Raw genomic sequence first — 23,917 nt, 5'->3', positions numbered from 1 at the left:
GGGCCACGCTGTGACCAGAGCACTGACAAGCCACGATGCACCTGACGGCTGATTTGCCTGTCGACTCCGAGGTTCCACGTCTCCAGCGCTGCCGACCCGTGGTTCACCACGACCGCCCTGCACATGCAACCACGACGCCCTCGACACGCTGCCTATCCGCGGCAAAATTCCATGTGTCCGGCTTGTACCGCCCTCATCACAACCACGCGGGCAGCATATCTTGATGCTGCTGCCACGCAGATCAGCCGAGCTGTGTCCGATTCCAGTTCATGATGCCGATCTTGACCACGACAACAGGGCCGTCATTTCACTCTACCGGGGAAGCCAAGTATCGCCTGTCCCTCTCCGGCAGTGATCTCGCCTGTCTGGCACCTCGTCTCGCCCTCATCTACATAGTCCCTCCGTCTGCTGCCTCTGCCATATCGCACAGCTGCATCGCCAGACAAACACGTCTTCCAAGGCAGCCAATTAGCCTGCGCCGGCTTCTTTAGCTTACCTGCTCATTTGCGTGCACCAGGACCCCCCTGAGCCATAGCAAGCTCCAGGGCGAATGAACCCGCGCTTTGTCTGTTCACCGCATGCCTGAAGTCTCTGCAGCGGGCAAACCCCGCCGACGCTATTACTCACGCCGCCGTCACCCATTGTCTGCTTCCTAGGTACGCGGATAGAGCGTGCCTGCCCCTTCGCTGCATGAATCTTTACAGCGGCTGCACAGCAATGCTCATGCGACGTGTTACGCCACACCTTACTGAGCATTGCTATACCGGGTCAAGCGGTGCACTGTCAGCATCCCAAATTGTTCGGAGCATTTTTATCTATCTGTGTTCCCTCGAGGCGAGCATAGCGCGCAAGCCTTCCGCCTGCACATCCATGACCCTCTTCCGCCCTCTGCAGTGTGCCGGCGTGAAGCTTAACCCAACCACGCCAATAGCAGCCCGTTCGACTTGCAAATAAGGCAAGCCGGAACATCACGCGCGCAACGGGCGTGCAGATCGCTGCAATAGGCATCAGAACATCCCACTTCATGTACATCATTGTGATGAGAATCACGCCATGCAGTGGGTTCATGCGGCAGTTTGCCATTTTCCCATCGCTTGCATCTATACAACTGGTTTGACTGCCATGCGCCGACCTCGGACACGCGATCAACCCCGCGTGTTGTCTGTCCATGCCGCTGCAGGGGTATATGATGACGGATATGACGATACCTATGTAACACCGCTAGTAAATCCTACTCTACCGCCGCTACAGACGTGACTATTTGCTAGTCTTGTTCAAAGACGTCGCACTAGCGAAGCTTTCACGGAGCAGGAGGAACCAGAAATCAAGGCACCGTTTGCGAATGCGAACCGCAGATATCCAGGGTCTAATGAGGCGTTTTCTCGCAAGTATCACCATGTTCTACTGAGCCGCGCTACCAAAGTCTTCCTTAGCATCCGGTCTATCCCAGCTACTCTTTTCTAGTTCCCTAACTCGATCCAATAGCCCTCTGACCCTGTTGCTGTTCTTCTCCTTCGCTTCCTCTTGTAGGTTGAATGTCTCTTGGAACTTCTGGATCATGAAAGACGGCAGTGGAGACTTCTTCGCTGTTCGATAGTCGTACACGACAATGTCTTCGGTGCATCGCGCTGCTGGTCGACGCTGGGCCTCTGAGAGGATTAGTACGTCCAAGATGAAGTGATCGGTGTCTTGTGTCGGTTTGTCTCGAAGCTTGTGCAGTACGGTTACCCTGCGGATGTATGTGTTAAAACATTGAGCTCTGCATCTTGTAGTTTGCGTTCGTGGTCGCACCTATCAGGCCATTTCATGGGCTAGTTCTCTGTCAGTGACGTTTCATGAGTTGAGCCAGCCTCCAGCTGGAATAGTCGCGTGCAAAACTTACAAACTTGTAGTCTGTCTTGATACTCCTCAATATCAAGCCAACGCTTTTCGGGGTCATGAGCTCCATCCACTCGGCTTTATGTTGTGGGTCGCTCGCCGCAAAGTTCAGCGTCCAGTTGACTCTCGCCGACTCAGCATACCGATTGTACATGACGTTGTTGACATGACCTATCAGAGATTAGAATTAGATCTCCGAGGCCCAGGTAGGGAAGTAAGTACCCTTTACATCCGTCAGCAGTTATCAGTATACACATATTGGGGTCATCCTACCATGCTGTCCTGCACACGATCGCTCACATCAGCAATTGTACACAAGTTCGTTAGACAGGATCCTAACCATTTCACCCCATACCACCTCTTGCCGGTAGAGACCCCGCCATTGCCTGCCTGTAAGAAAACCCTCGCTACCAGCTACAAGTTCTCGCCCTGTAAGACACATAAGAAGTTGGTTCTGCATCATGACCTGAACCACCTTTGTCATAACTCACAGTCTACTGCAGTCTCCTGTAATATCAAACCAGCTTCCTCAATCTGTGCAGTGTTCATTCCAAAACTGATACACTTGCCGATGCGTGTTCGAACGTCCGAGAGCCATCTTGGGCTGAGCGCTGCAGTTGCAGGTGCTGTCGGATGTGAGTCAGCTATCGGTATTCCGTGATGCTCCAGCTCTTTCTCTTCACAAGTGTAACGGTAGACGTTTAAGCAATTGTACAGTGACTGACTTGAGATACCTCACAAGTTACAATATGCCCAACAGTCGATCACATAGATCCGTGCTGCGCACACTAATGGCCTCAAAGAATCGACACTCAATTTACGTACCGTTTGAAGTAGACTGATACCGCGTACGAGAAACTCCCTGCACAACCGGAAGAGTTGGCCATGCAGGTCTAGACCGAAAAAGCGCTGAGCGCACCAAGGGTCGCATGGAATTCATTATCGTGAAATACGGAGTCCAATGGGAAGACAGCGCGGTGGTGTTCACGAACGATTGCAGCAAGAGCTAGGGCGTTCCTTCCGAGGATACGGAAGACAAGCCGAGGATCCGCTACCTCCACATCCAATTCCATCCACAAGTCCGCCAGCCGCTACGTCAGGACGCGGGCCCGAGCGTTTGCTACAACTACTCCGCACCCTGCTCGTACACACGCAATTGACGTTTGACAGCTTTCTAGCATCGACTTCTTTGGATCCATACATCGTTTGCTTCATCATTGAAAAATGACATCCCCGAATCCCGCGCTTCGCCACCAGGTCATCCGGATCTACAAGGGTACGTAGCATGGTCTTTTCCCTCGGCTCGTAGCAAACTCCATGGGCTAACGAAATGAATAGATTTGCTTTTCATGGGCCGGGAATATCCCCAGGGCTACGATTACTTCAGGACACGCCTACACAAGGCATTTGCGAGCCAAAAGAATCTGACGGACGAGGCCAAGATTAAGCAGGGCATCGAGAGGGCGGAGTACGTGAAGAAAGGTAAGTCACGCCATACCAGGCATCCAATGTATCATGCTAACATCTTATAGAGATTGAAGCACTGTTCGTTTGCAGCAGCTGAAAAAGCAAAACCGAAAGAATTCCTAACTATATCCAGATACTATCTAAAGCGCTATCGCACTTTGCGCCAGCGCTACGACAAACTCGCCTAGCTGGTATAATACGATAACTGACATTTCGCCGACCATGGCCTTGCGTAGACCGGGATATCACAAATAACAAGGTACGCCACTTGAACTTTACGCCTTCTTGGCCCACCATATGCCGAGCTCGAGACACTCACCGCTCGAGGCACCTTTCTGCTCAAGCAGGTCGTTGATCATGGAGTTCCAATAACGCTGCCATTCCTCTTGGTTCTTTCCGCTGACTTCTTTGAGTAGAGGCTCGAGACTTTCAATCAACTGTATGACGACAAGCAATGCCGTGTGTCTTAGCGCTGCCTGCTCCTTGGTCAGAATGGAGCTCTCCAGGGCTGCGCTTCCCTTCTTGAGTTTCCCCGCCTCGCTTCCACGTCGCTTTATCGTCTCGCCCGCAGCTTCGCGCTCCCACCGTGGTTCACCGAGAAGAATCGCTACCCGCCGGTTTTCCACCTCGCATAGAGTGTCCGGCTCTTGTAGCAGGATTTGCGATATACGAGAGCAAGGGGTTGCCGTGAGCTTGCGTCGGTCCAGCGCTTCTTGGATCCACGAGTTGGAGTCTTGGAGAAATTTGTTCTGCACATCGGTAAAGGGCGTGGTGTGCGAAATGAGGAACGTCCCGGTCGATACAGCGCAAGCGTACTCTTGGGGATTCTTGCCTGGTGGAGGTGGAGGATGCGGCAGGATCGATCGGATAATGTGGTCTGTGTCCCATATTTCCAACGTGCCGCCAGACTTTAGGATCCGAGTGCATTCATCGAGTGTCCTCTGCGAGGGCTGCCCATCAGGTATCACCATACTCAGGTCCTTCATCACGACGACATCGAACTCCTCATCGTCGAACGGCAGTGGTAACTTGCGCAGATCATGCTGCACGAACTTCCAGTCGATGCCCTGGCGCTGCAAATCTCCTGCGAGATTGACAATGTCTAGACCAGTAAAGGAAACATCATCGTAGCCCTGTTCTGGTTACGGTCAGCCCGGAACCGTACAGAAGGTGCGGGGTATACCTACCACTCAGCCATTCATGGCACACAGCCGACCAGTATCCGGAGCCACACGCAACCTCGAGCACTTTCTTTGGTGGGTATGAGGGGGTGGAGCCCATGGCTTTGCCGAAGACAGCTGTCGCAAGGAGGGTATGTAGGTTCTGGCGGTGGAGCTCGGGCAGGTCGCACGGGAGGGGATAGCTCTGGGCGCTTCGAATGTATCGGCGGCCATGGCGCAGAATGAAGGGTTCGTTAGAGGGGACGCCCGTGTCGTCTCTGGTACTCTGGGTGGAGCTGCTGGACATGGAGCCGCGCGTTATGTCCATGTTGTGGCCTGAGAGGGTGCGCGCGCCCGTTGAGGCAGAAGTCGAAGACGCAGAGATGGTTCTACCGAGAGCGTCTGTGGTGGTCAGATCCCATTGCTTTGCTTCGACGGTCTTGGGGCGTATGGGAGGGCTGGCGGTGGCGTTGGCGCCGTAGTAGCGATACTGGGGAGGGGATTAGCCAGAGAGGTTCACACGTAGAGCAAGCACAGTGTTCTTGCCAACTGCCAATCGCCCATGGAGACGACCTGGAAACGTGCTCGAGGTTGTCCAGTCTACTCCTACCCTAGCCCCACTGTTTTAGCGGGAACGCGATATTGGGCCGGTCTTTAGTCGTCTGATAAGCACGTGTAGGCGAGTCAGCAATTAATGAGCGGGACGGCGGAGCGGATGCGACAAGGAAGCAGAGCTCGACTGGAGAGAGATCAGATCAGAGGATGGTGCCAGCACGCCATGTATGTGAATGCAAGTTTCGGCACAGCTCCGGGTGTGGGAGGCAGCTCAGGTGAGGAGCTGCGAGGCCAGCCGAGGACACATCTCCAATCAACGGCTGCGGCTGTGTGAATCCCCAGGTTCTCTATGGCGATACATCGCTGGGCAGTGCGAGCGCCGCGAACGAGCAGCTTCTGGCGATGTGGCGCCCGTCTGCAGGAGCGCGGCATGAGCCGAAGACGTGCTGCAGGTGATATTCCAGCGTGGGGAAAGCCCGAGTCTAGCAGCGACAAGCTCACGAGGGCATGCAGTGCACGGCGGAAACGAGGATCAAGGGCGAGGGTACTGCGTAATCTGTAGCCTTTCCGTGGATGAAACACATACGTGAATCAGGGCACATGTAGAGGAGGGATAGATGCACGTCGAACACGCCCACGGATACGGTGTGTACCTAGGTACACAAAGCTGGTCCTATACACTTGCTCGATAGTAGCCATGCACGTCAAAAAGAAGAACGCAGTGCACACCCAGCCAACGCGGGCACAGGCCCAGTCGCGAGAGAACAGATGGACAGTTTCATGGCGTCCAGCTTGGATCGACGCTTCCATGTCACGTGGCCCGCTAAGCGGCGGACCCCAATGCATCGGGCAAGGTTCGACTGGGCTTCACGTATCGCATCACTACGCTCTCTATTCTTCACAGCGCTGCAGTTGGACCCGCTGACAGTCTGTCTGGCACGATTGAGCCCGATTGCCCTCCTGCGCGCCCTTTGACATCCTCAGCTGCCGTACGTGCGCCGCTTCCACACGCTTGTGCTGCCCGCTCGAGCTCCCCGTCCAACCTCTTCGATTCCCCGCCGCACCAACTGACTGCTCCATACCAGTAGCCCGCCAGGATATCAATACGAGCCCGCGCCCCAGCCCTCTATCTCCAGCACGCCTCGACGCCCGCAACCCCTCCGCCCTCGCTCGCTACCGAGTCCCCGCTCCAACACCACCTTCACTCGCGAACCGCCGGGATATCAATACATGGTATACTGGTGCCGCGTTTGCTGAACGCGTGCTCATGTCGAGGAGTCGCACGGGCGCCCATGTTAAAACGAAGAAGATCGCGTGCCCGAACCCTTCCTCCTACCTGACGCCCCGACTCGCCAGAGCATCTCGCGCCTTTCACCCCCAACACAAAGGCCGCCTGCGCGACCCCAGATATCTTCCGCCGCGATTCCCTTAGATGGCCGAGTACTCGGTCTACCCCAGGGGAACCGGCAATACCTTCTATCCGCAACACACACAAAACATACGCAACCTCCCCAGCCGAGTGCGCTCACCCACGTCTACCGCCCGCATACCCTTCCCCAACCCCGACACACCCTCGCCATCACGATCTCCTGGGCGCCAGTCGTCTCCCCAGCAGTTCGGCATGTTCAACCAGGCCCATGGGCACCAGGGCCACAACGTTATGATGAACGGGCGAGCAGGGCAGCAGAACTTTATGCAGCACATGAACCTGGGGAAGCCCTTCCAACACAATCAGCACCACCAGAACCAGCACCAACATCACCAGCAGCACCAGGACATCTCCGGAAACAATCATGTCGGCCAATTCAACCACCAGCACAACATCTCGAGTGGGGGTATGTCCAACGTGCAGCCCCACTTTACGCCGGGCCATCTCCAGAACGGCACACCAAACAGCGTTCATAGTGGACTCAGCAAACCACCAACCGAACACTGGCAAGAGCAATTGAAGCTGCACCAGACCGCGCGTGAGATGACGCAGGCCCACTCACACGCTCGCATCCACCCGAGCGTTAGTAAGAGCATTGTCGCGGGAACATCAAACGGGATGCAAAAAGAGACGGACAAGGAAGAGCGCAATAGGCCTGCTGCTCAGCGGGTGGAAGATGCCAAGGACCAGCACATTTGGACAATTCTCGATTTCGGCGGCCAGAATCTTAAAGTCATCACGCCAGCCTTGTTTGCCTACACTTTCCTGACCAAGCTCTACCTCAACTCCAACAAGCTCACCTACGTGCACCAGAAGATTGGACAGCTGCGGAACCTCACTCATCTCGATCTCTCCCTGAACAATCTGCAATATCTACCCCCGGAGATTGGCATGCTAGTGAACCTGAAGCAGCTGCTCCTGTTCGACAACCACATCGAGAATCTGCCATACGAACTAGGATCCTTGTATCAACTGGAAATGCTAGGTATCGAGGGCAACCCTATTCCGGACGACCTGAAACAGATCATAATGGAACAAGGCACCACGGAACTTATCAAGCACTTCCGCGAGAACGCACCGGGTCCAGAGGCGCCACCAGAGCGAGACTGGATTGTCCTCGATGAGGTTCAAGACACGGCACAAGAGACTGTGAGCGCGCTCAGCTACAACATCTTGTGCGACAAATACTGTACGCAATCACAGTATGGATACACACCGAGCTCAGCATTGGCCTGGGAGAGTCGCAGGGAGCTCATTCTTGCTGAACTGCGGGAGCGCGACGCAGACATAGTGTGTCTGCAAGAAATCGATCAAGATAGTTTCAACGAGTTCTTCCGAGCAGAGCTGGCGCACAACGACTACAAGGGAGTATTCTGGCCGAAATCACGAGCGCGTACCATGGCAGAAAGGGAAGCAAAGCTGGTCGATGGGTGTGCCATCTTCTACAAGAACAGCAAGTAAGTTTTTAACCGTCTCGTCTTGCGGAACCCCACTAATCAGGCCAGGTACATCTTGCTGGACAAGCAGCTCATCGACTTTGCCAATACAGCCATCAACCGTCCGGATATGAAGGGCGAACACGATATATTCAATCGAGTCATGCCCAGAGACGATATTGGCGTTGTTGCTTTCCTCGAAAACCGTGCTACAGGTTCCAGATTCATTGTCGGAAACGTACACGTCTTCTGGAACCCTGCGTTCCAGGATGTCAAGCTTGTGCAAGTCGCCATCTTGATGGAGGGTATCACCAAGCTTGCAACTCAATGGACTAAGCACCCGGCCTGTAAGAACAAGGTGGTGTACCAGTTCACGAATGGCGATAGCGAAGAAGGAGCCGAACCCGACCCGACACAGGAGCCCGGACCTTCCAAGGAATACTCTGATCCTTCCGATATCCCCGTGTTGCTATGCGGTGACTTCAACTCGCTGCCATCCTCTGGTGTCTACGATCTCATCACACACGGCAATGTTTCGAATGCTCACGTGGATCTGGGAAGCCGCAAGTATGGTAACTTCACACGAGACGGTATATCCCATCCATTCAGTCTCAAGTCCAGCTACGCATCTATCGGCGAGTTGGCGTTCACGAACTACGTACCTCACTTCCAAGGAGTCCTGGACTACATCTGGTACTCGACAAACACACTGCAGGTGGTAGGTCTGCTTGGCGAGATTGACAAGAACTATCTCCAGCGGGTACCGGGTTTCCCCAACTACCACTTCCCCAGTGACCACGTGGCCCTGTACGCGCAATACATTGTGAAGAATCGCAAAGAGGCGAAGAAGGTGTCCGAAGTCGACTTTGGGCCAAGCCGCGATCGAAGGAATTGATCGGCTTGACGTGGTTTGGCCTCCGGGCATGTCAATACGCTTTCTGGTGCAGCAATCTCCGTCGTTTTCAGGCGTCATTTGCTCGGTGTTCGGTTGCTACGGTTCGCTCGCGTCCTTTGCGGGCTCCACGATGGAGATTTAGGTTTGGTAACGGGGTGAATCGCTCGATAGACGGTGCGCGGTCTGATCACTTGGGAGGTATGAGCAATGCCAGCGGTTAGTGCAGAATCTCGCATCATGTTTGTTGTTAGTGTCTGGAACATGTTTTCCTTGGTAGCCTGACGATGGAAGGACCACTACTCTCTTTTTCAACGTGCGAAGCGTTTGGCTTTCTGTGGCTGGTGTTTGTCGGCATGGGATGTTTGATCTATTTTCTGGGTTCGTCTTGCGTTCATCTTTTCTGCAATGTATCAACTAGGTAGCTCCTTCAAAAAGGCCTCGTCGCCTGCACTCGAGCAGGTCTGACTACGGTTTTACCGTTCAACATATCCTCGATGCACGTGTGGTGTAACGTGGTTGCGTGAGGAACGCTGCGTGAACATGGCTTTCGGACCACAGATGCGTCATGGGGCAGCGTCAACGGCCACAATTCGCTGGAATGAGCCGTCGAGGAGGATGAGGGGAAGGGGTCTCGCTTGACCGCCGCGGCAGGGACCCACTTAGTTGACATCGACGTGCGCTCCTCGACAACTTCGTCCAGGCCGCGCAACTCGCAATTACTTCCCTCCTCCCTGTACATTTCGAGCCACCTCTCTTCTCGTACACTCTAGACACAATGGCTGCTGCTGCGACGAACGAGCTGAAGCTCGACCCCAAGTACGACCACTACGACTTTCCCACTGTCGCTCCCACCGCCCAACCAGGACACCCAGGCCACACAACTCCAGAGCAAGATGCCCAGGTCTTCCAGCTGAGAACCCAGCTGGAGCAGTCCGGCCACACTAAGAACCTCGACACCCTGACTCTGGTATGCTCACCGCTTCTCCTGCGAGTGCAAAGGCCTCAAGCTAAACAATCTACAGCTGCGGTTCCTCCGCGCGCGAAAGTTCAATGTCGAGCTTGCGAAACAGATGTATGTACATGCAGCATGGGGGCACTGTAGAAGAATGCCTGGAGTGTATGCTGACAGTCACCAGGTTCGTTGACTGCGAGAAGTGGAGGGCCGAGTATGCTGGCGTCGGCGTTGAGGAGCTCGTCCGCACCTTTGACTACAAGGAGCGACCCGAGGTCTTCAAGTTCTACCCCCAGTACTACCACAAGACGGACAAGGTACGTGGCTTCTACTTGGGCTGAGAGCTCAGCCCAGATCTGACCAACAAAACCTCTGACGCAACACTAGGATGGCCGCCCACTCTACATCGAGCAGCTCGGCAACGTCGACCTCACCGCCCTCGGAAAGATCACCTCCCAGGAGCGCATGATCCAGAACCTTGTCTGCGAATACGAAAAGATGGCCGACCCCCGTCTTCCTGCCTGCTCCCGCAAGTCGGGCTACCTCCTCGAGACATCTTGCACAATCATGGACCTGAAGGGCGTTGGTATTGGCAAGGCTACCTCCGTGTACGGCTACCTCGGCGCCGTCTCGCAGATCAGTCAAAACTACTACCCCGAGCGTCTGGGCAAGATGTACATCATCAACGCCCCCTGGGGTTTCTCGGGCGTCTTCAGCGTGGTCAAGAAGTTCCTCGACCCCGTCACAAGCGCCAAGATCCACGTTCTCGGCAGCGGATACCAGAAGGAGTTGCTGGCGCAGGTCCCAGCCGAGAACCTGCCCAAGGCATTCGGTGGATCATGCGAGTGCGAGAAGGGCTGCCAATTGAGCGATGCAGGCCCATGGTGGGATGCACAGTGGGCAAAGGAACCCAAGTGGGCCAAGAAGAGCGACGATGCGATTGACAACACGGCTCTTCCTGCACCTACCGAGGGCGTTGCGGGTACTGCACCAGCTGCGCCTGTCGGCACCGACCCTGCTACCGCACCTGCACCTGCCACTACCTAGGCAGAATGCATCTTCGAGGCAGGAAGGGGTGTTTAGAATGTCAACGGTATGGCGTAGGGGCGTGATATTCGAAAGGGGGTGCGCTGATTGCAGCATAGATAAGCGTGGTAGGTGTTCACGCGGCGGCATAGCAAGTGTAAAATGTCATCATACAGGTTTCAAGAGCAACTAGCTTACAACGCGCACACTGTTTTGCATGGAACTCATGTGTGACTACTAATGTAGAAGCAGCTTGATCTGGTCACGAATGTTGGTCATCTTCGACTCAAGAGCCTGGTGTTGTAGGCAATCCGTGCCTCTCAAGTCTAAAGCACAATTGTGTACAACATGTAGATGGAAATTGCGCTGACTATACTACAGAGAGCACAGCGCTGGCGCTGAGATGTCGGAAGCACTAAATGAACTTCAATGCGGTAGTCATTCAGGTCGTCAAAGGTGCCTAGCCCCGCTGGCGATGCAGGGCGCCTCAGTGAAAACCACAAGGAGCCAGAACTTCCCTTTTCCTTACTTCCATACTATCGGGTCTAGTGTAGCGACTGTGCGAGGGGTAACGTCCGTACAAAGTGCCTTTTTCTTCTTTCTCCCAGTTCCACACTCCCCAAACGCTGCACCTCAAACCGCTCATTTCAGAACCTAACCTCCAAGTCAAACTTTTCTATCTCAACACTACAATGCGTCTGCGCGCTAGGTATGCTACTGAAAGAACCTGCTACGACTCCGCGTCCGACGAATGCGACGTCGACCCTGAGCCTGACGATGCTCTTCTCCAAAAGTCCTCAGAGTCGGATAATGACGCTCTTTCACAGTTTTCGGATGACGATACTATCTGTGTCGTTGTCGGTCAAGAACCAAATCAAAAAAAGTTCTTCGTGGACCCGTACCGCATCTGTTATTGTAGCAAGTTCTTCCGGAATGCTTTAAGAGGGGGATGGAATTCAGCACAGACTCTCGAGGTCACTCTGAAAGAAGAGAACCCTAGGATATTTGCTTGGTATCTGGACACACTCTATGTACGCATGCTCACACGATCAGCGTATCCATATCTTGGCTAACGAAGAGTTCATAGAATGGCACCAAGCTATCCTTCCAAGGCCAGCCGTGGTCATTCCAGCCCATGAGCGAGCTCTACGTCCTCGCCGAGATGCTCATGGACGACTCCACTAAGAAATCTATCCTGGCAGCCATTCGGAAACGATGCGAGAGCCCTCAATTCGGCCACTCTCTCCCGGAGCCATCTGCAGTACGTACCATCTAAGACGGTACACCCGAGTCGAGTCCCGCGCGTCGTTTAATGGTTGACATCTTCTTCCAACGTGCAAGTAAAGAGCGCATTGAACACTGGACGACGGAGAACCTGCCGAAAGACTTCCTCCTCGATCTGTCGGTCAATCTCATCGCCCAGCGTCCCCTTCCCGATGACGATAATAGGGGTCACGATGAGGGCAAGAATGCTAAGAAGCGTGCAGCCGAAGAAAGTGACGACGAGTTAGCCCTCTATCTTGACTCGCTAGAATCGCCTCCAAAGGTGAAGAGGAAGAAGCTGAGGCTGAAGTTGCCTGCCGACGGCCGTGATCGAGGCGCCTTCCTTGATCGGTACTCTGTGGTGACCGATGCACATTCGGGAAATACAAAGACGAAGGTCACTCTTGGTTCTCAACACGACACCGCATACATCAGGTAAGCTCTTGACCGTAGAAAACCCAAGCGGACATTACACTGACTTCTGCAGGGCTGAGCGCACAGCCGAATGGCAGACAAATATTAGCAACCTTCTTCGAGGTGGTCCTCTTAAGCCGCAGATAATGACCGATGACGGTAGGAGTTGGTTCGAAACCACTTGAAATTGAACGAGTCGATTGAGGAATAGACGCTGTAGTAGGAGAAATATTGATGCTATTCACTCGTAGGACACGACTACGGATTTTTGGGAAAAGAACAGCGGGAGGAGGCTAGATGTCTTTGACAGTCCACTCGATAAGACGAGAATAACTCTGACACCCGGTTCTACATCTCACTCACCCCTTAGCAGTCCATGCTCATCGCCAAAAAAATATGCCTAACTCAACACACATGCGAAGTGATGAAGTCAAAAAGCTTTTGATAGATTACCAGGTATGTTACTATCATATAGATCGGCAGCGAAAGACCCGTGGAGTGACACATGCCACCTCAACCCTGTAATCGCCATGTTCCCTCAAAGCGATGCTCTTTCTCGCCGAGAGCAGTCGGGGAGAAAGCACGTAAAGTACACACCCAATAAACCATGAGACAACTAAATATACCGCTACGCCGTGCTCCAATGTAACATGCATCCCACAAAGACAGTAGACCGACTTACAGTGTTGTGTTCTTTGACTCAGACCGCCAGTAAACCATGTCGTCGCGATTTTGGATCGATAGCACCCTACGACTAGATACGGTGCTTCTCCGATTCTGCATAGATAGTCAGCATTGTGAGTGTTATGTGATGGAATGCACTACTAACCGAGTCGCGAGTACAGCATGTATAGTGCCATTTGGTTGCATTCTTGTGTACCCGTGATGGTAACAAGACGCTCGTTGCTGTTGTCGGTGGGCTCGTTGATCTTGATGACACTGCCGCTGAGCTGGCGGATTTCATTGATCTTCGCACCGCCCTTGCCAATGATGGCACCGACCATGTCGTTGGGAATGAAAATCTGCTGGGTAAGAGGCTGGCCAGGCATGCCACCAACAGCTGCATGTGGAGCGGCGCCGCCGTGCGCAACAGGCGCTGCAGCAGGGTGACCACCGTAAGGAGTGGGCGCTGCAGGACCACCATAAGGACCACGGCTAGGCGAGCCAGCGCCGTAAGGCATGTTGGGGTGACCGTACGGCGACTGCTGTGGAGGCTGTCCATGCTGCATGTGCGGAGCACCATAGCCTCCGTGAGCGGGAGTTCGCTGGGGCGGTTCTTGGCGACGGAAGTTCTGTGGGTGAGAGTACTGACCTCCAGCGGGCTGGGGAACGTATGGCTGAACAGACATGCCGCCTGGGACGACGTTGGCAGCCATACCACTACGGGTTGCATATTGGGATGCAGCCGGTCCACCGAATCGCTCGGTCAGCTGCTCTACCAAGGTCTGAGCAACATAGTACACAGCAATGTGCACAGCGTCAGCAACACCCAGTACGATCAACGAACGTTCGCCAGAGTTGGGGAGGAGAGTGTCAGATGCGTTCAACTTAGCGTTAGAAGCCTCTTGGATCTCGCGGATGCGGACGCCAGCCTTTCCGATGATGGAACCGATAAGGATGTGAGGAATCAGAAGACGCATAGGATAGGCCTTGGAGGTGGATGTAGAAGGTGTCTCGAGGTCCTCCTGGTTGAGGGTGCGCACAATGAGGCCGAATGCCTTGGACACAGCATCAACTTGGCCGCTTACAGTAAGGATGCGTTCAACAGCGCCCCGAGAGTAGTCGCTAACGGTGCACTTGGCGCCGGACAAGCGACGAATCTGAGTCACATTTTCTCCGCCCTTGCCAATGATGGTAGCGGCCTCGCTGGTGCCAATGCAAGCGCGCACATGCAGCCAGTTGGTCTCGTCCACCTGCTGGTTGTGATTTACAGGCCGACCATTAGCACCTGATGTGGATTGGATAGGCTGAGTCTCAAGGATAGAGGGTGCGTCTGGGACAACAGTATCGGTATGGATCGGCTGGGCACCGTTCTCGACAGCAGCTTCAGCCACTTCGGGTACCGCCTTTACGTCCTCTTGTGTGATGCCTTCCGTGGCGATGTCGTCGGCCTGGACTGGTTGCGCGATATCGATGTTGTCTGGGTTGGGCGCATCCTCCTTGACCATCTTGTCGAGAGCAGGACGCTTGGCATCGGGTTGGTCATTGGGTCCGGCAGGCGATGAGGGTTCCTCGAGCGGTCGCTTGGCCGAGGAAGCCGCGATGGTGGGTGAGGCGGACATGTTTTCTGTTATGAGTTGTGGATCTTGAATTTGGAAACGGGTATGCACGCTCTTCACAGTCGAGGAGCGTTCAAACGGGAAGGTGAGATTTGTTCAATTGATCTCGATTATTTGCGACTTTATGTACAGCGGGGGCCGTGAAAGAAAGCGTGCTGTGAGGGCGGGCTGGAGGGAGTCGCGACAGTGCGGTGAAGGTGCGAGGAGGTAACGTCGCCGGGAGCTTGAAGGAGTTTGGAGCGTGCAGAGGGTGCAGTGGTCGGAGGAGAGAGGCCTCGGGAAGCGAGGAATCGGGTATGATGGTGCTTGTGATGGAGCGGGAGAGTCGGAAAGGGTGTGTGTTTCTTGGGACGAGGTGAGGTCGACAGAGGAAGAAACTGGCCCAAGTAAAGAAAGCTCGCTCGTCAAACCTTCTCGGCAACGGTCCGGCGTCTCAGGTGCGGAGAGCTCGAGGTTGCGCGCTTTCCTTCTCAAACGAGAAAGCAATGTTAGAAGAAGGGGTGGGCCGCGATGGAGAAGGAACTGTGGGCGATGGTTGATAACAGCAGGTCGTTTGTCGCGAGGGAGGAGGCGCAAACGACGCAAAATGGAGCTATCGCGGGGAGATCGGCGCTAAGTCTTGGCGCGTCACGTGTGGTACTACGACTTTGTCTGTAAATACAGGCAGCACGACGACTGAAAGACTGTGGAGTTCCTCGCGGTGCAGCGGGAGCCTTAGTGAGTACACAGTTGAAAGGGGTGAAGGTCTCCTCGCTCGCCAGGCACCACTGGCCTGTTAGCGACATCGGTGGACCACACTCGAACACACAGCCAGCCGGTCGGAGAAATGGCGCAACTACAGAGTGAGAGTCTCAGAAAGATACGCGAGTATGTCGAAGAAGCTCGGGGGCTGCAGGACGATGTCGTCGACTTTGACGCGTCCAGCACCGAGGCGCGTCTGGAGCAGACAGTGAAAGAGCTGCAGGCACGCGTGAAAGAACAACAAGCAGCGCTTGACAAGGTAACGCGATAAAGACGCGTCTAGGAAGGATAATACTGACCAACTAAAAGCTGCGATCTCAGTCACATGTTGATATAGAGACAGCCGCCTATGCATCGGACGATCCGCGTCAGAAGCTTCAGCAGCTCGCAGCCGTCAAAGACGCGTATAAACAGTTGAAGCCAACAGCAACGTACCTCCCCACCCAAGGATCAGTTCTGCCTGCACTGTTAGCAGCGCGTACGCTTCAACAGAATGTCCAAGGAACCAAGGAAGCAATCGCAAGCACTCAGAGCCAACTCAGCACAAAGGAGGCCACGCTTCGTCGTGAGGAAGCCAATTTACACGATGCCCACCTTCTCACTCAGGCAATGCAGGATCGCATCAGACGGCTACGCTCTCAGCATGAAGATCGCTCTCAGAAGACTCCTGCTCAACTTGCACGAGAACTCATCGCAGCAAAGCGCGCAAAGAAGGAGAACTACGACGCGGACATGCAGCGTCTGGGAGAAGCTATGAACAACTTCATCAATGACTACCTCTCTAGCATGCTTGCAGCAGAAGAGCTCGGTGGACCTGTCGTAGGCGACATGCTTGACATAGAGGACGACACTCTTGCTGCCGGTTTCACAAAGAAAGGACGCGCAAAGTCATCGAAGAAACCAGTCTCAGACAAGACGCGACAGCGCAGGATCGATGAGATTTGGGGCAAGAAGGGTACTCTTGATGCTGAAGAGGAGGAGGAAGAGCCGCCTACTGAGGCTGAAGCTGCGGATGCAGAGATGCGACAGTTGATTGAGAATCTGTTTGCTACTCTAATGGGACCAGGAAGTGGAAAGGCATACTTTCAGCTGGAGCGAGACTCTGCGGCTTCACGTTTCTTGATCAGGGCGAAGATTGCGCAGTTCCACCCGAAAGATGCGAGGAGGTTGAGATTGATTGACTTTGGACGAGAGCTGGATGACTGAGGACGCTGCAAACTAATACTGCGGTCATCAACGCGCAAACCTGAGGAAACTGCATATACTGAGCATGAATCGACCTCCACGCATATTGGAGAGGTGTTGCCTCGTTACGAGACGCATGCCCCTTAGCCATACATTATCCAAAGCCTTGTCGGTCTCTCGTGTTTATTCAATCCTTCGGCCCATGTCTGCAAAGAGTCCCTCTCACCTGTGGCGGTGCACCTGTGTCCGGTATACAGGCCGACATCATACGTTACTTTTAGGATATGTCAATACCTTGGTTCCGCACAGCTCCGCTCCACACATGCACGCACGCCTCATGCGGCCCACACATGCATCCCGCGCAACACATCATCCACAAGCCAGGTTTTGGGTCAGGATAACCCGGCTATCGCAAGACGCGTCCGATCTCCTTTCGTCAGTGCAGCGTCCCAAATGGAATCTTGACCCGACTCTCGGAGACACTGTTCCGAAGGGAGTAAATGTGGGATATTGGACATCGGAAAAGTACAAAGAAGGTCTTATCGGAGCAGTGGTATTGAAAGGCTGGGGGTTCGTGCACGTGCGCTTGAACGAAGGATTCCAGGGCAACGTTACCATGTACAATAATATGGCTCAATATGACAATGGGGATCTTCCCGTCCTGGCGCTTCCGCCGAGAGAATCTGACAGCAAAGCGATCATAGCAGTATCAGCACATGGGTGAGCATGTCTGTACGAGATTCATGGCCGCGAGGCCGCATCAGCTGAAGGTCACCGAAAAAGCACAACACCCGTATTCAACAACTAGCCCCCCATGGTCCTCTTCGGAGATCAAAGATAGAACCTTGGAAGAAGCAAAAAGCAGGTGCATGGAAGAATCGCCGTATGTATGCCAAAGTTCCGAAAGGGACTGCCGGATGGAGCACGCGTCCTGGCGCTGTCAAAACCAAGTACCGTGCAGGTGACTACCTTGAGGATAACCTTGCAGCAACGCACACCGTGGGATCGAAACATGAACAGCTGCACACGGGGCTAATGCAGAGATGCATCAACGTGGCTCCTGTAGGAACAGTCTCACACCTTACATTGTCGCTTTTCTCCAATGCGCCCACTCGGCAGTCTTCCAGGCCTGCGTCAGTGGCTGATGCGCATGACAGCTTTGTCCAGGCCCTTGATTCGTTGCGAGTCGCAAACGAGATAGCCACGATCCCAAACGCGTTGTTTTGATTCGAGGGATATTAGGTGCTTTGCTGCTACCATTTCAGCCGGAGGATGCGATCGCGATTGCGCGCGTAGCCTTGCCAATGCAGAGCGGCGGGTGGGAGATCTCGCGCTGGCTGACTGCTGCTTTACAGGTACCGGGCTGTGGGAAGCGAGCTGTGGAGACGGCGCCGAATTGTGCTGGCCAGATCTCCATCAAGTGCAAGCCTGGCCTGTCTATCCTGAAACACTTGTGGGTGATCAGGAGCTTTTTCTGACCGCATGTATGAAGTCATCGTGGAGCAAAGTGCAAACGTCTCTGTGACAGCGGGCATGAAGACGTTTCTTCGGCCTGTGTTTTCCGCGGTAATTTGGGTGACAGGTGGGCGCCACCCATGCTCGAGCCACTCGTGCGCACCCTCGTGAACGAGAAGCGAACAGGGGCTAGGGAAATTGCTGATCCCGCTTTTTTTTTCACCCACGCAGAATCTCATCCGAAATCCGGTGACTTCATTATGCATGATCGATTCACATATGATCGCAATACGGGGCTTCTCCTTCAGATTTGCATTGTTGACGGTCCGATAGTAAAGCCGACTTTTGTGAAGACATGGTACCATCTTAGTAGTTCTTGTTGCGCGGGATTTGGATCTGGGATCGGTAGTCCTCCCGATGCTCTAGCGTGTGGATGCGTACCAAACATGCACCATCTCGTTTTTGGCGCTCACGAGACACGATCCTACCTTCCAGGAATGCATAAGTGTACCCATGTTGTGAAGCTAGACTGCTTCGCACAACCCCTCGATCTAGCACAAATCGCAATACCTAACCTCCACGTAACAGCATTGACAATCTTCCTAGTCTGCTTGATGCCCAGATGGGACTTACCGTAATGCGCAGAGTGCGAACTACTAGCGACTCTCATAGGCCCATCCAGAGCGGCATTTTATCGCTGTTTCAGCACAGTGGCTGTGCGAGCTCACCATTGCTTCTGTGTCATCGGAGGCGTTCCGTCTGGCAATTGGGCTGCAGAGTCAGATTAAGCAAAAGTACACAGTAGCCAGCATACGCTAGGATCTGCAAACTACGGCTGATATGCTTACCCTACGGCAGAAGCGGGGTACCAACAATCTAGATTGCAGAGAAGATTGATATGTCGCCGAGTCTCCTGGAATTGGAATTGCGCTTGCTGCAGATGAAGCATGTTGGCATGTGAATTGATCAACGTCGTTGCGAGGGGTACGTAACACCTGTCTGTGGCGGTGCAAACTCCTTCGGATTGCGTCTCGGTACACTTGCGTCAAGATGCACCACTGGGGCATTGACTAACCTTTTTGATGCCTCATAAGACGGGGAAAGAAAGATGCTCCATACATCTGTCGGCCGTGAGTCACAGTTCATCCATGTGCGCATGACACCTGCGTCAGCTGGTCGGACGTGTTCTACCATGTGGCACATACCAGCGTTCCCGAAGCTGTGGCGAAGAAGGGTCCAGCCACAAGCACTCGCCACTTCCCGTCTCGCTTGAGTAGACAATATGTCGATCTCCGTGTAGATCCAGCATGCTCATTGGCTGTCACATAACGGTTTTCTCAGATAGCTTACACAGCCGCTATGATTAGAACGCCTCATTCCAACGTAGTAAAGTGGTCGATCGCTCGGATGCTTATGTAGTCGGTTCCGGTTCATGTTGCACCTTCGCTCCGTGACGCGCTTGGAAGGGAGGGTCTTCGGGGTCCGCGATAGGCTCTGCAGCGTTGCGAACGGTGGCGAACTTGTTGGAGCACGTCGGCTAGCTTTCCGTTGTGCTAGCGAGCTGTTTCTCCCGTTTGAGTACAGTTACGGGAGAAGCAACGGCAGTACCAGAACACTCTCCTTTGCAATCGTCCGGACGGCAAGCCCAGTTGCTTCCGAAAATACGCAAATATGTATCTTTTCCTTGTATCATCACGCCACACGTGCATGGCGCTTGCTCGGATACTGCAAATGCCCTAGACTATTTGTTGGAGCTGCAATCGGTACGATGGATTGGCGTTTCATAATTGCGATTGAGTGAGGCAGCTACTCAGCAATAGACCTGCGAGTAGATCCGTTCGGTCCGTTCTCATTTGACGCGTCCTCTGTAAATGCCAACGCATCTTTTGGACCCTGTTCATTCGGTCTGACTTATCGTTTTCTTTGGGTGTACCATGGTCGTGATTCGCGAGTCCTTTCCTGCAGTATGACATCAAGGCTCGGCCGCACAATCCTTTGGGTCGGGTCCCTGTGCTATCGGTATCGGCTACCATACCCACACTTCCCGCCAGCCCCCTCAATTACTCGCGTGGCAGGGGCCCCCGCCCAATCGCTGACAGGTGTACCAAACACTGTGTCAACATTGTCGAACTCTATGTTTTGCAAAGCGAAACCGATGGCAATCATCGCAATAGCCCTTTCGTGAATGTGTCAGTTGTTACTCGCGCAAGCCACCCATTTTCCAGAGCCCCTGTTTGGATAGCAGCGTGCGTAATCTCCGGAGACAATAGCGTGTCGGATGCTTGTTATACGCCAAGAGACTGAAATATCACTCGATGGGTCTGACATGGAGAAATCTGCCGTGATGGTGACGGTCGGAACAAGGTTTCTAACTTGGGAGGCGGACGGGGGGGATGTAACGATCATCGCTATGTCACAACGTCAGTGGAGATGGGCCGCGGCGAGCGGCCCTGCTTCGGTCGGCCAGGGTGAGAGCGTGGACCTGACGAAAATTGTACAGGGAAGAGATGTCGAAAGATCGCGAGCGAAAACTTCAGAGCGAAAAGGTTTGATTAGGCTCGCAGAGGATATTGGGCATGCACACTGTAGTGCACAGAGTTGCCATCCTCGATGTATGTAGTAAAGAAATTACAGTCCGAACACCCCCTCGTGTCGCGCGTGTATCTCGCTATGTCTTCATGATAGATCGTTGCTTTGCAATCTTAGCCGCTTGAAAGGTGAAATGGTAGTAGTATAATGGGTATCGTCGTCGCACCGGAAAGAAGAAGAATAGTAGGTATCAACAAAGGAAATGCAGCAAACGCTCCCAATGGACGCGTGGTATCGAAAGGCGTTGAACACCAGGCAATAAAATCGAATCAAGTGATGCCAGTTCAGAAGCATCGGCAGCCCATGGAGACCAATGCAAAGCTCCAGGGTACGAATAGTAAGGGGTCGTGACAATCGGTGAAGTACCGAAAACAGGGTATCAATGTTGAAGGAACGGCGTCTCGCAGGCGAGCAGTAGGCATAAAAGCCTAGAAGAGAAGGCGAAGTTCGTAACCGGTCGAATGAACATTTTCCGTGACGCTGATGTCGCCATCAACTTGAATGTCGGTAGGACCCGCGTCCCATTCGCGCTTCATGGCATGCACCGGCGGCGTACCAATCTCGTGGAACTCGGCAGTCATATCCTGTTGCTCGGGTATTCTGTTGACGGCATCGTCGTCCATCAAAATTTGCAGACCCTTCTGGTTAACACGGATAGTCCGTGTAACCTTCGTTGGCTCGATCTTGATCTTCATTGCGATGCTTGCCACGAGCTCCTTTACAGTACGCTCCATCAGGTAGACTGCGCGGAAGTAGTTGTCGTCGGGTTGCCGACCAGCGAGCCGCGGTTGAACGAAGAAGCAGGCGACGGGCTTCAGCATCGGCTCTGGAGGCGGTTGGTAGGTTTGATCAACCCCAAGGGCTTCAATCCAACCAGACAGTGCGTGGTCATCAGAATATGGCCGTTGAACCTTGGTTGGAACGTCTGCGCCGCCTTGGACGCCATGCATCCCTTTGAGATCACCTGTGGCCGTCTGTGGCATGCTGCGCCATTCATTGGAGGACATACGCGATGGTGGCTGGTAGGGCGCCGGGCGCTGGAAGGAGGTAGTCCGGCGCTTCTCGGAATGGAGAGACTGAGAGCTGGGGGTTGGCGACACAACAGACGATGCTGCTGTCTGCGACTCGGGAGCCTCCCACATAGGCGCGTCTACGTTGGTGTCGATCTTGGAGAGTTCTTGGGGAGTAGCGCCGAGGATCACTGGGTGGAGGTCTGGATCGTCCTGGTCCTCGCCCTTGAGGTATAGGACACTGACAGGCCTAGTAGAGCTGAACATGTCTTGGAGCGAGGCGAGCTTGATGTGAAGGTCTTCTTCGGCGGGTGCGCGGCCTCCTTGGTTGTCGCTTGTCGAAGACATGGACCAGGTCCTCTTGTGTTTCGGCACCTTCCCGGGTCGTTGGCTCATACTGCCCTTGGAGATTGATCCACTGCGTTTCCGCTTGCCAAAGTCCTTCATGCCAGACTCAACCTGTGCGATCTGCTGCTTTAGCTTGTCGATGGTCTTCTTGACGTGGGCAACATCGTTGGAGAGCTTCCTCTCGGCACCGTGGTCGCGGAAGAGCTTGACTTTGCAGTAGCAGAGCTCACCATCTGGCTTTTGGGGCGACGATCCAGTGGCTTCTGTGACCATTTCGGTCTTCGCGCATAGCCGGACGGGAATGCCTTTGACGCCCTTGGAATGGCTGAAATCGGTGGAGAGAAAGTTGAAACGCACGGCCAAGGAGCACTCGGGTGAGGAGTTGTGGGTTGGTGTCCAGGTGACCACGAAGCCATCGAACGAGGAAGACTCAAGTTCGACCCTGGGTCGTCCTTGGATCTCACCGCCGCTGACTTGGCTGGGGTCCACAAACTCAACTGCTTGAAGCCGCCCACCACGCTGGTGGGCCTCGTTGGTTCCGCGGCCCTCCTTCCACAGTTGCCAGCAGGATGCTGGTCGCTGGCGCTGCTGTTCGTCTTCGAACGAAATGCGGATGAAAGTCCTGTACTTGGTCGATGGAGACGGTGCTTGCGTAGGTGCCGTGTCTACCAAGGAGATGGAATAGGCCTGTCCCTTGTTCAGGTAGGTCACAGGGACTTCGTCTGATTGCTTGATCATGGCCGTTGGAGCATTCAGAGTAACATGGTAGCGGAAACTGGAAGAGTCAGTATGATGATGGCGTGATGCAGATGGGGTGACCGACTTTTGATTGGGTGGAGGGGGTGCTGGTGCGACTGCAGCCGCCATGCCGTCGTAGGAATGGGGTGCGTAACCGATCAGAGGCGACTGCTCTTGCATCTCGACTTCGGGAACCATGTTGTCCATGGACGAGTCCTGGTGGGTTTGCGTCATGTTGCCCTGGTCGAATGCAGAAGGCTGGTGCGTGAACTGGTGCGGTGCAAATGACTGGGAATGCTGCGGCTGCATGCCAAAAGGATTGACATTCTGGAAGTGATGCGACCCCAGGGCGTGGGGATTGAAGCCATGGAGATGGTTGGCAGGCGCGACCTGGCCAGCGTGCAGCGCACCTTCCGAAGTGGGAAGCGAGAGGGGAGTTCCTAGGCCAAAGCTGAAGCCGGGCGTGTGGAGGTCGCCGGCCTGGCTGTGGTAGAGCGTGTTGGTGCCGCCGGGCGTCGGGGTGTAGTAGCCCGGCGGTTGGTTTGCGAAAGAGGTGAATGCGAAGCTGTTGGGGTCGAGCAGTGACGGAGTGAACCTCCACGGCTCATTGTTCCCGCGCGGAGTCGGGTCCTGGTCCTTGATGTCCTCATGGTCGAGGTGGCTGGAAAACATGGAGTTAGCAAAATGTTGGGTGCAGGTGCAAATTGGGCGTCGGCGTTGTTGACGTTGGTGATGGTGCCGAGTGACATGGGATGGGGGGATCTCGGAAAGACGTACCGGGAGGGGTGCGCGACATCAAGCGCATCTGCGAGCGTGTGGCCGGGCGGCCCAGCAATCGAGTGCGAACGCTGCTGCAGATGGGGGAACGTGGCCTTGAAGTCCTCGAGGAGCTTTCCGTCGGGTTTTTGGCTGTTGAGTCTGCGCAAGTCAGTATGTACTTGATGACATGCAACGCGACGCGCGCAAATCACATGCGGGCTTGGGCGCGGCGGGACGACGTACCTATTTCGAAACATGGCATCGGACGCACTCGCGGAGTTAGGTGTGCAGGACTTGCGATTGCATCTGGCGGGTCGGTGGGAAATGGTCGGTGACTG

At 54.3% G+C, this 23,917-nt stretch overlaps 8 protein-coding genes across 8 annotated transcripts; 5 read left to right on the top strand and 3 right to left on the bottom strand.

Annotated features, from left to right (window-relative positions):
• Positions 1 to 1,401: 1,401 nt before the first annotated feature.
• J4E78_002390 (uncharacterized protein) lies at positions 1,402 to 2,135 on the bottom strand (the record flags this gene model as incomplete). Its single annotated transcript, XM_049363037.1, has 4 exons — positions 1,402 to 1,729; positions 1,792 to 1,811; positions 1,883 to 2,049; positions 2,132 to 2,135. The coding sequence occupies 4 exons, from the start codon at positions 2,133 to 2,135 to the stop codon at positions 1,402 to 1,404; spliced, it is 519 nt and encodes a 172-aa protein (XP_049225629.1).
• A 1,092-nt stretch (positions 2,136 to 3,227) lies between these two features.
• Positions 3,228 to 3,442, top strand: LYRM5B (LYR motif-containing protein 5B; the record flags this gene model as incomplete). The annotated part of the gene is made up of 2 exons (XM_049363036.1): positions 3,228 to 3,360; positions 3,411 to 3,442. 2 exons carry the CDS (start codon positions 3,228 to 3,230, stop codon positions 3,440 to 3,442), a joined length of 165 nt encoding a protein of 54 aa, XP_049225628.1.
• Positions 3,443 to 3,620: 178 nt separating this feature from the next.
• Positions 3,621 to 5,069, bottom strand: J4E78_002388 (uncharacterized protein; the record flags this gene model as incomplete). The annotated part of the gene is made up of 3 exons (XM_049363035.1): positions 3,621 to 4,483; positions 4,533 to 4,995; positions 5,028 to 5,069. The coding sequence occupies 3 exons, from the start codon at positions 5,067 to 5,069 to the stop codon at positions 3,621 to 3,623; spliced, it is 1,368 nt and encodes a 455-aa protein (XP_049225627.1).
• Positions 5,070 to 6,492: 1,423 nt separating this feature from the next.
• On the top strand, positions 6,493 to 8,820 carry CCR4 (Glucose-repressible alcohol dehydrogenase transcriptional effector; the record flags this gene model as incomplete). The annotated part of the gene is made up of 2 exons (XM_049363034.1): positions 6,493 to 7,946; positions 7,995 to 8,820. The coding sequence occupies 2 exons, from the start codon at positions 6,493 to 6,495 to the stop codon at positions 8,818 to 8,820; spliced, it is 2,280 nt and encodes a 759-aa protein (XP_049225626.1).
• Positions 8,821 to 9,595: 775 nt separating this feature from the next.
• Positions 9,596 to 10,819, top strand: J4E78_002386 (uncharacterized protein; the record flags this gene model as incomplete). The annotated part of the gene is made up of 4 exons (XM_049363033.1): positions 9,596 to 9,787; positions 9,843 to 9,892; positions 9,957 to 10,089; positions 10,160 to 10,819. The coding sequence occupies 4 exons, from the start codon at positions 9,596 to 9,598 to the stop codon at positions 10,817 to 10,819; spliced, it is 1,035 nt and encodes a 344-aa protein (XP_049225625.1).
• Positions 10,820 to 11,490: 671 nt separating this feature from the next.
• On the top strand, positions 11,491 to 12,660 carry J4E78_002385 (uncharacterized protein; the record flags this gene model as incomplete). Its single annotated transcript, XM_049363032.1, has 4 exons — positions 11,491 to 11,829; positions 11,886 to 12,059; positions 12,171 to 12,496; positions 12,549 to 12,660. The coding sequence occupies 4 exons, from the start codon at positions 11,491 to 11,493 to the stop codon at positions 12,658 to 12,660; spliced, it is 951 nt and encodes a 316-aa protein (XP_049225624.1).
• A 2,920-nt stretch (positions 12,661 to 15,580) lies between these two features.
• Positions 15,581 to 16,701, top strand: J4E78_002384 (uncharacterized protein; the record flags this gene model as incomplete). Its single annotated transcript, XM_049363031.1, has 2 exons — positions 15,581 to 15,754; positions 15,805 to 16,701. 2 exons carry the CDS (start codon positions 15,581 to 15,583, stop codon positions 16,699 to 16,701), a joined length of 1,071 nt encoding a protein of 356 aa, XP_049225623.1.
• Positions 16,702 to 21,152: 4,451 nt separating this feature from the next.
• Positions 21,153 to 23,836, bottom strand: J4E78_002383 (uncharacterized protein; the record flags this gene model as incomplete). The annotated part of the gene is made up of 4 exons (XM_049363030.1): positions 21,153 to 22,857; positions 22,906 to 23,481; positions 23,598 to 23,738; positions 23,823 to 23,836. 4 exons carry the CDS (start codon positions 23,834 to 23,836, stop codon positions 21,153 to 21,155), a joined length of 2,436 nt encoding a protein of 811 aa, XP_049225622.1.
• Between the last annotated feature and the right edge of the window lie 81 nt (positions 23,837 to 23,917).

The sequence above is a fragment of the Alternaria triticimaculans genome, assembly GCF_023758025.1.
Source record: "Alternaria triticimaculans strain BMP 0046 chromosome Unknown scaffold_2, whole genome shotgun sequence".
Classification (NCBI taxonomy): Eukaryota; Fungi; Ascomycota; class Dothideomycetes; order Pleosporales; family Pleosporaceae; genus Alternaria; species Alternaria triticimaculans.
Note: the sequence above shows the minus strand (reverse complement) of the source record. Positions and strands in the feature narration are given on the sequence as shown.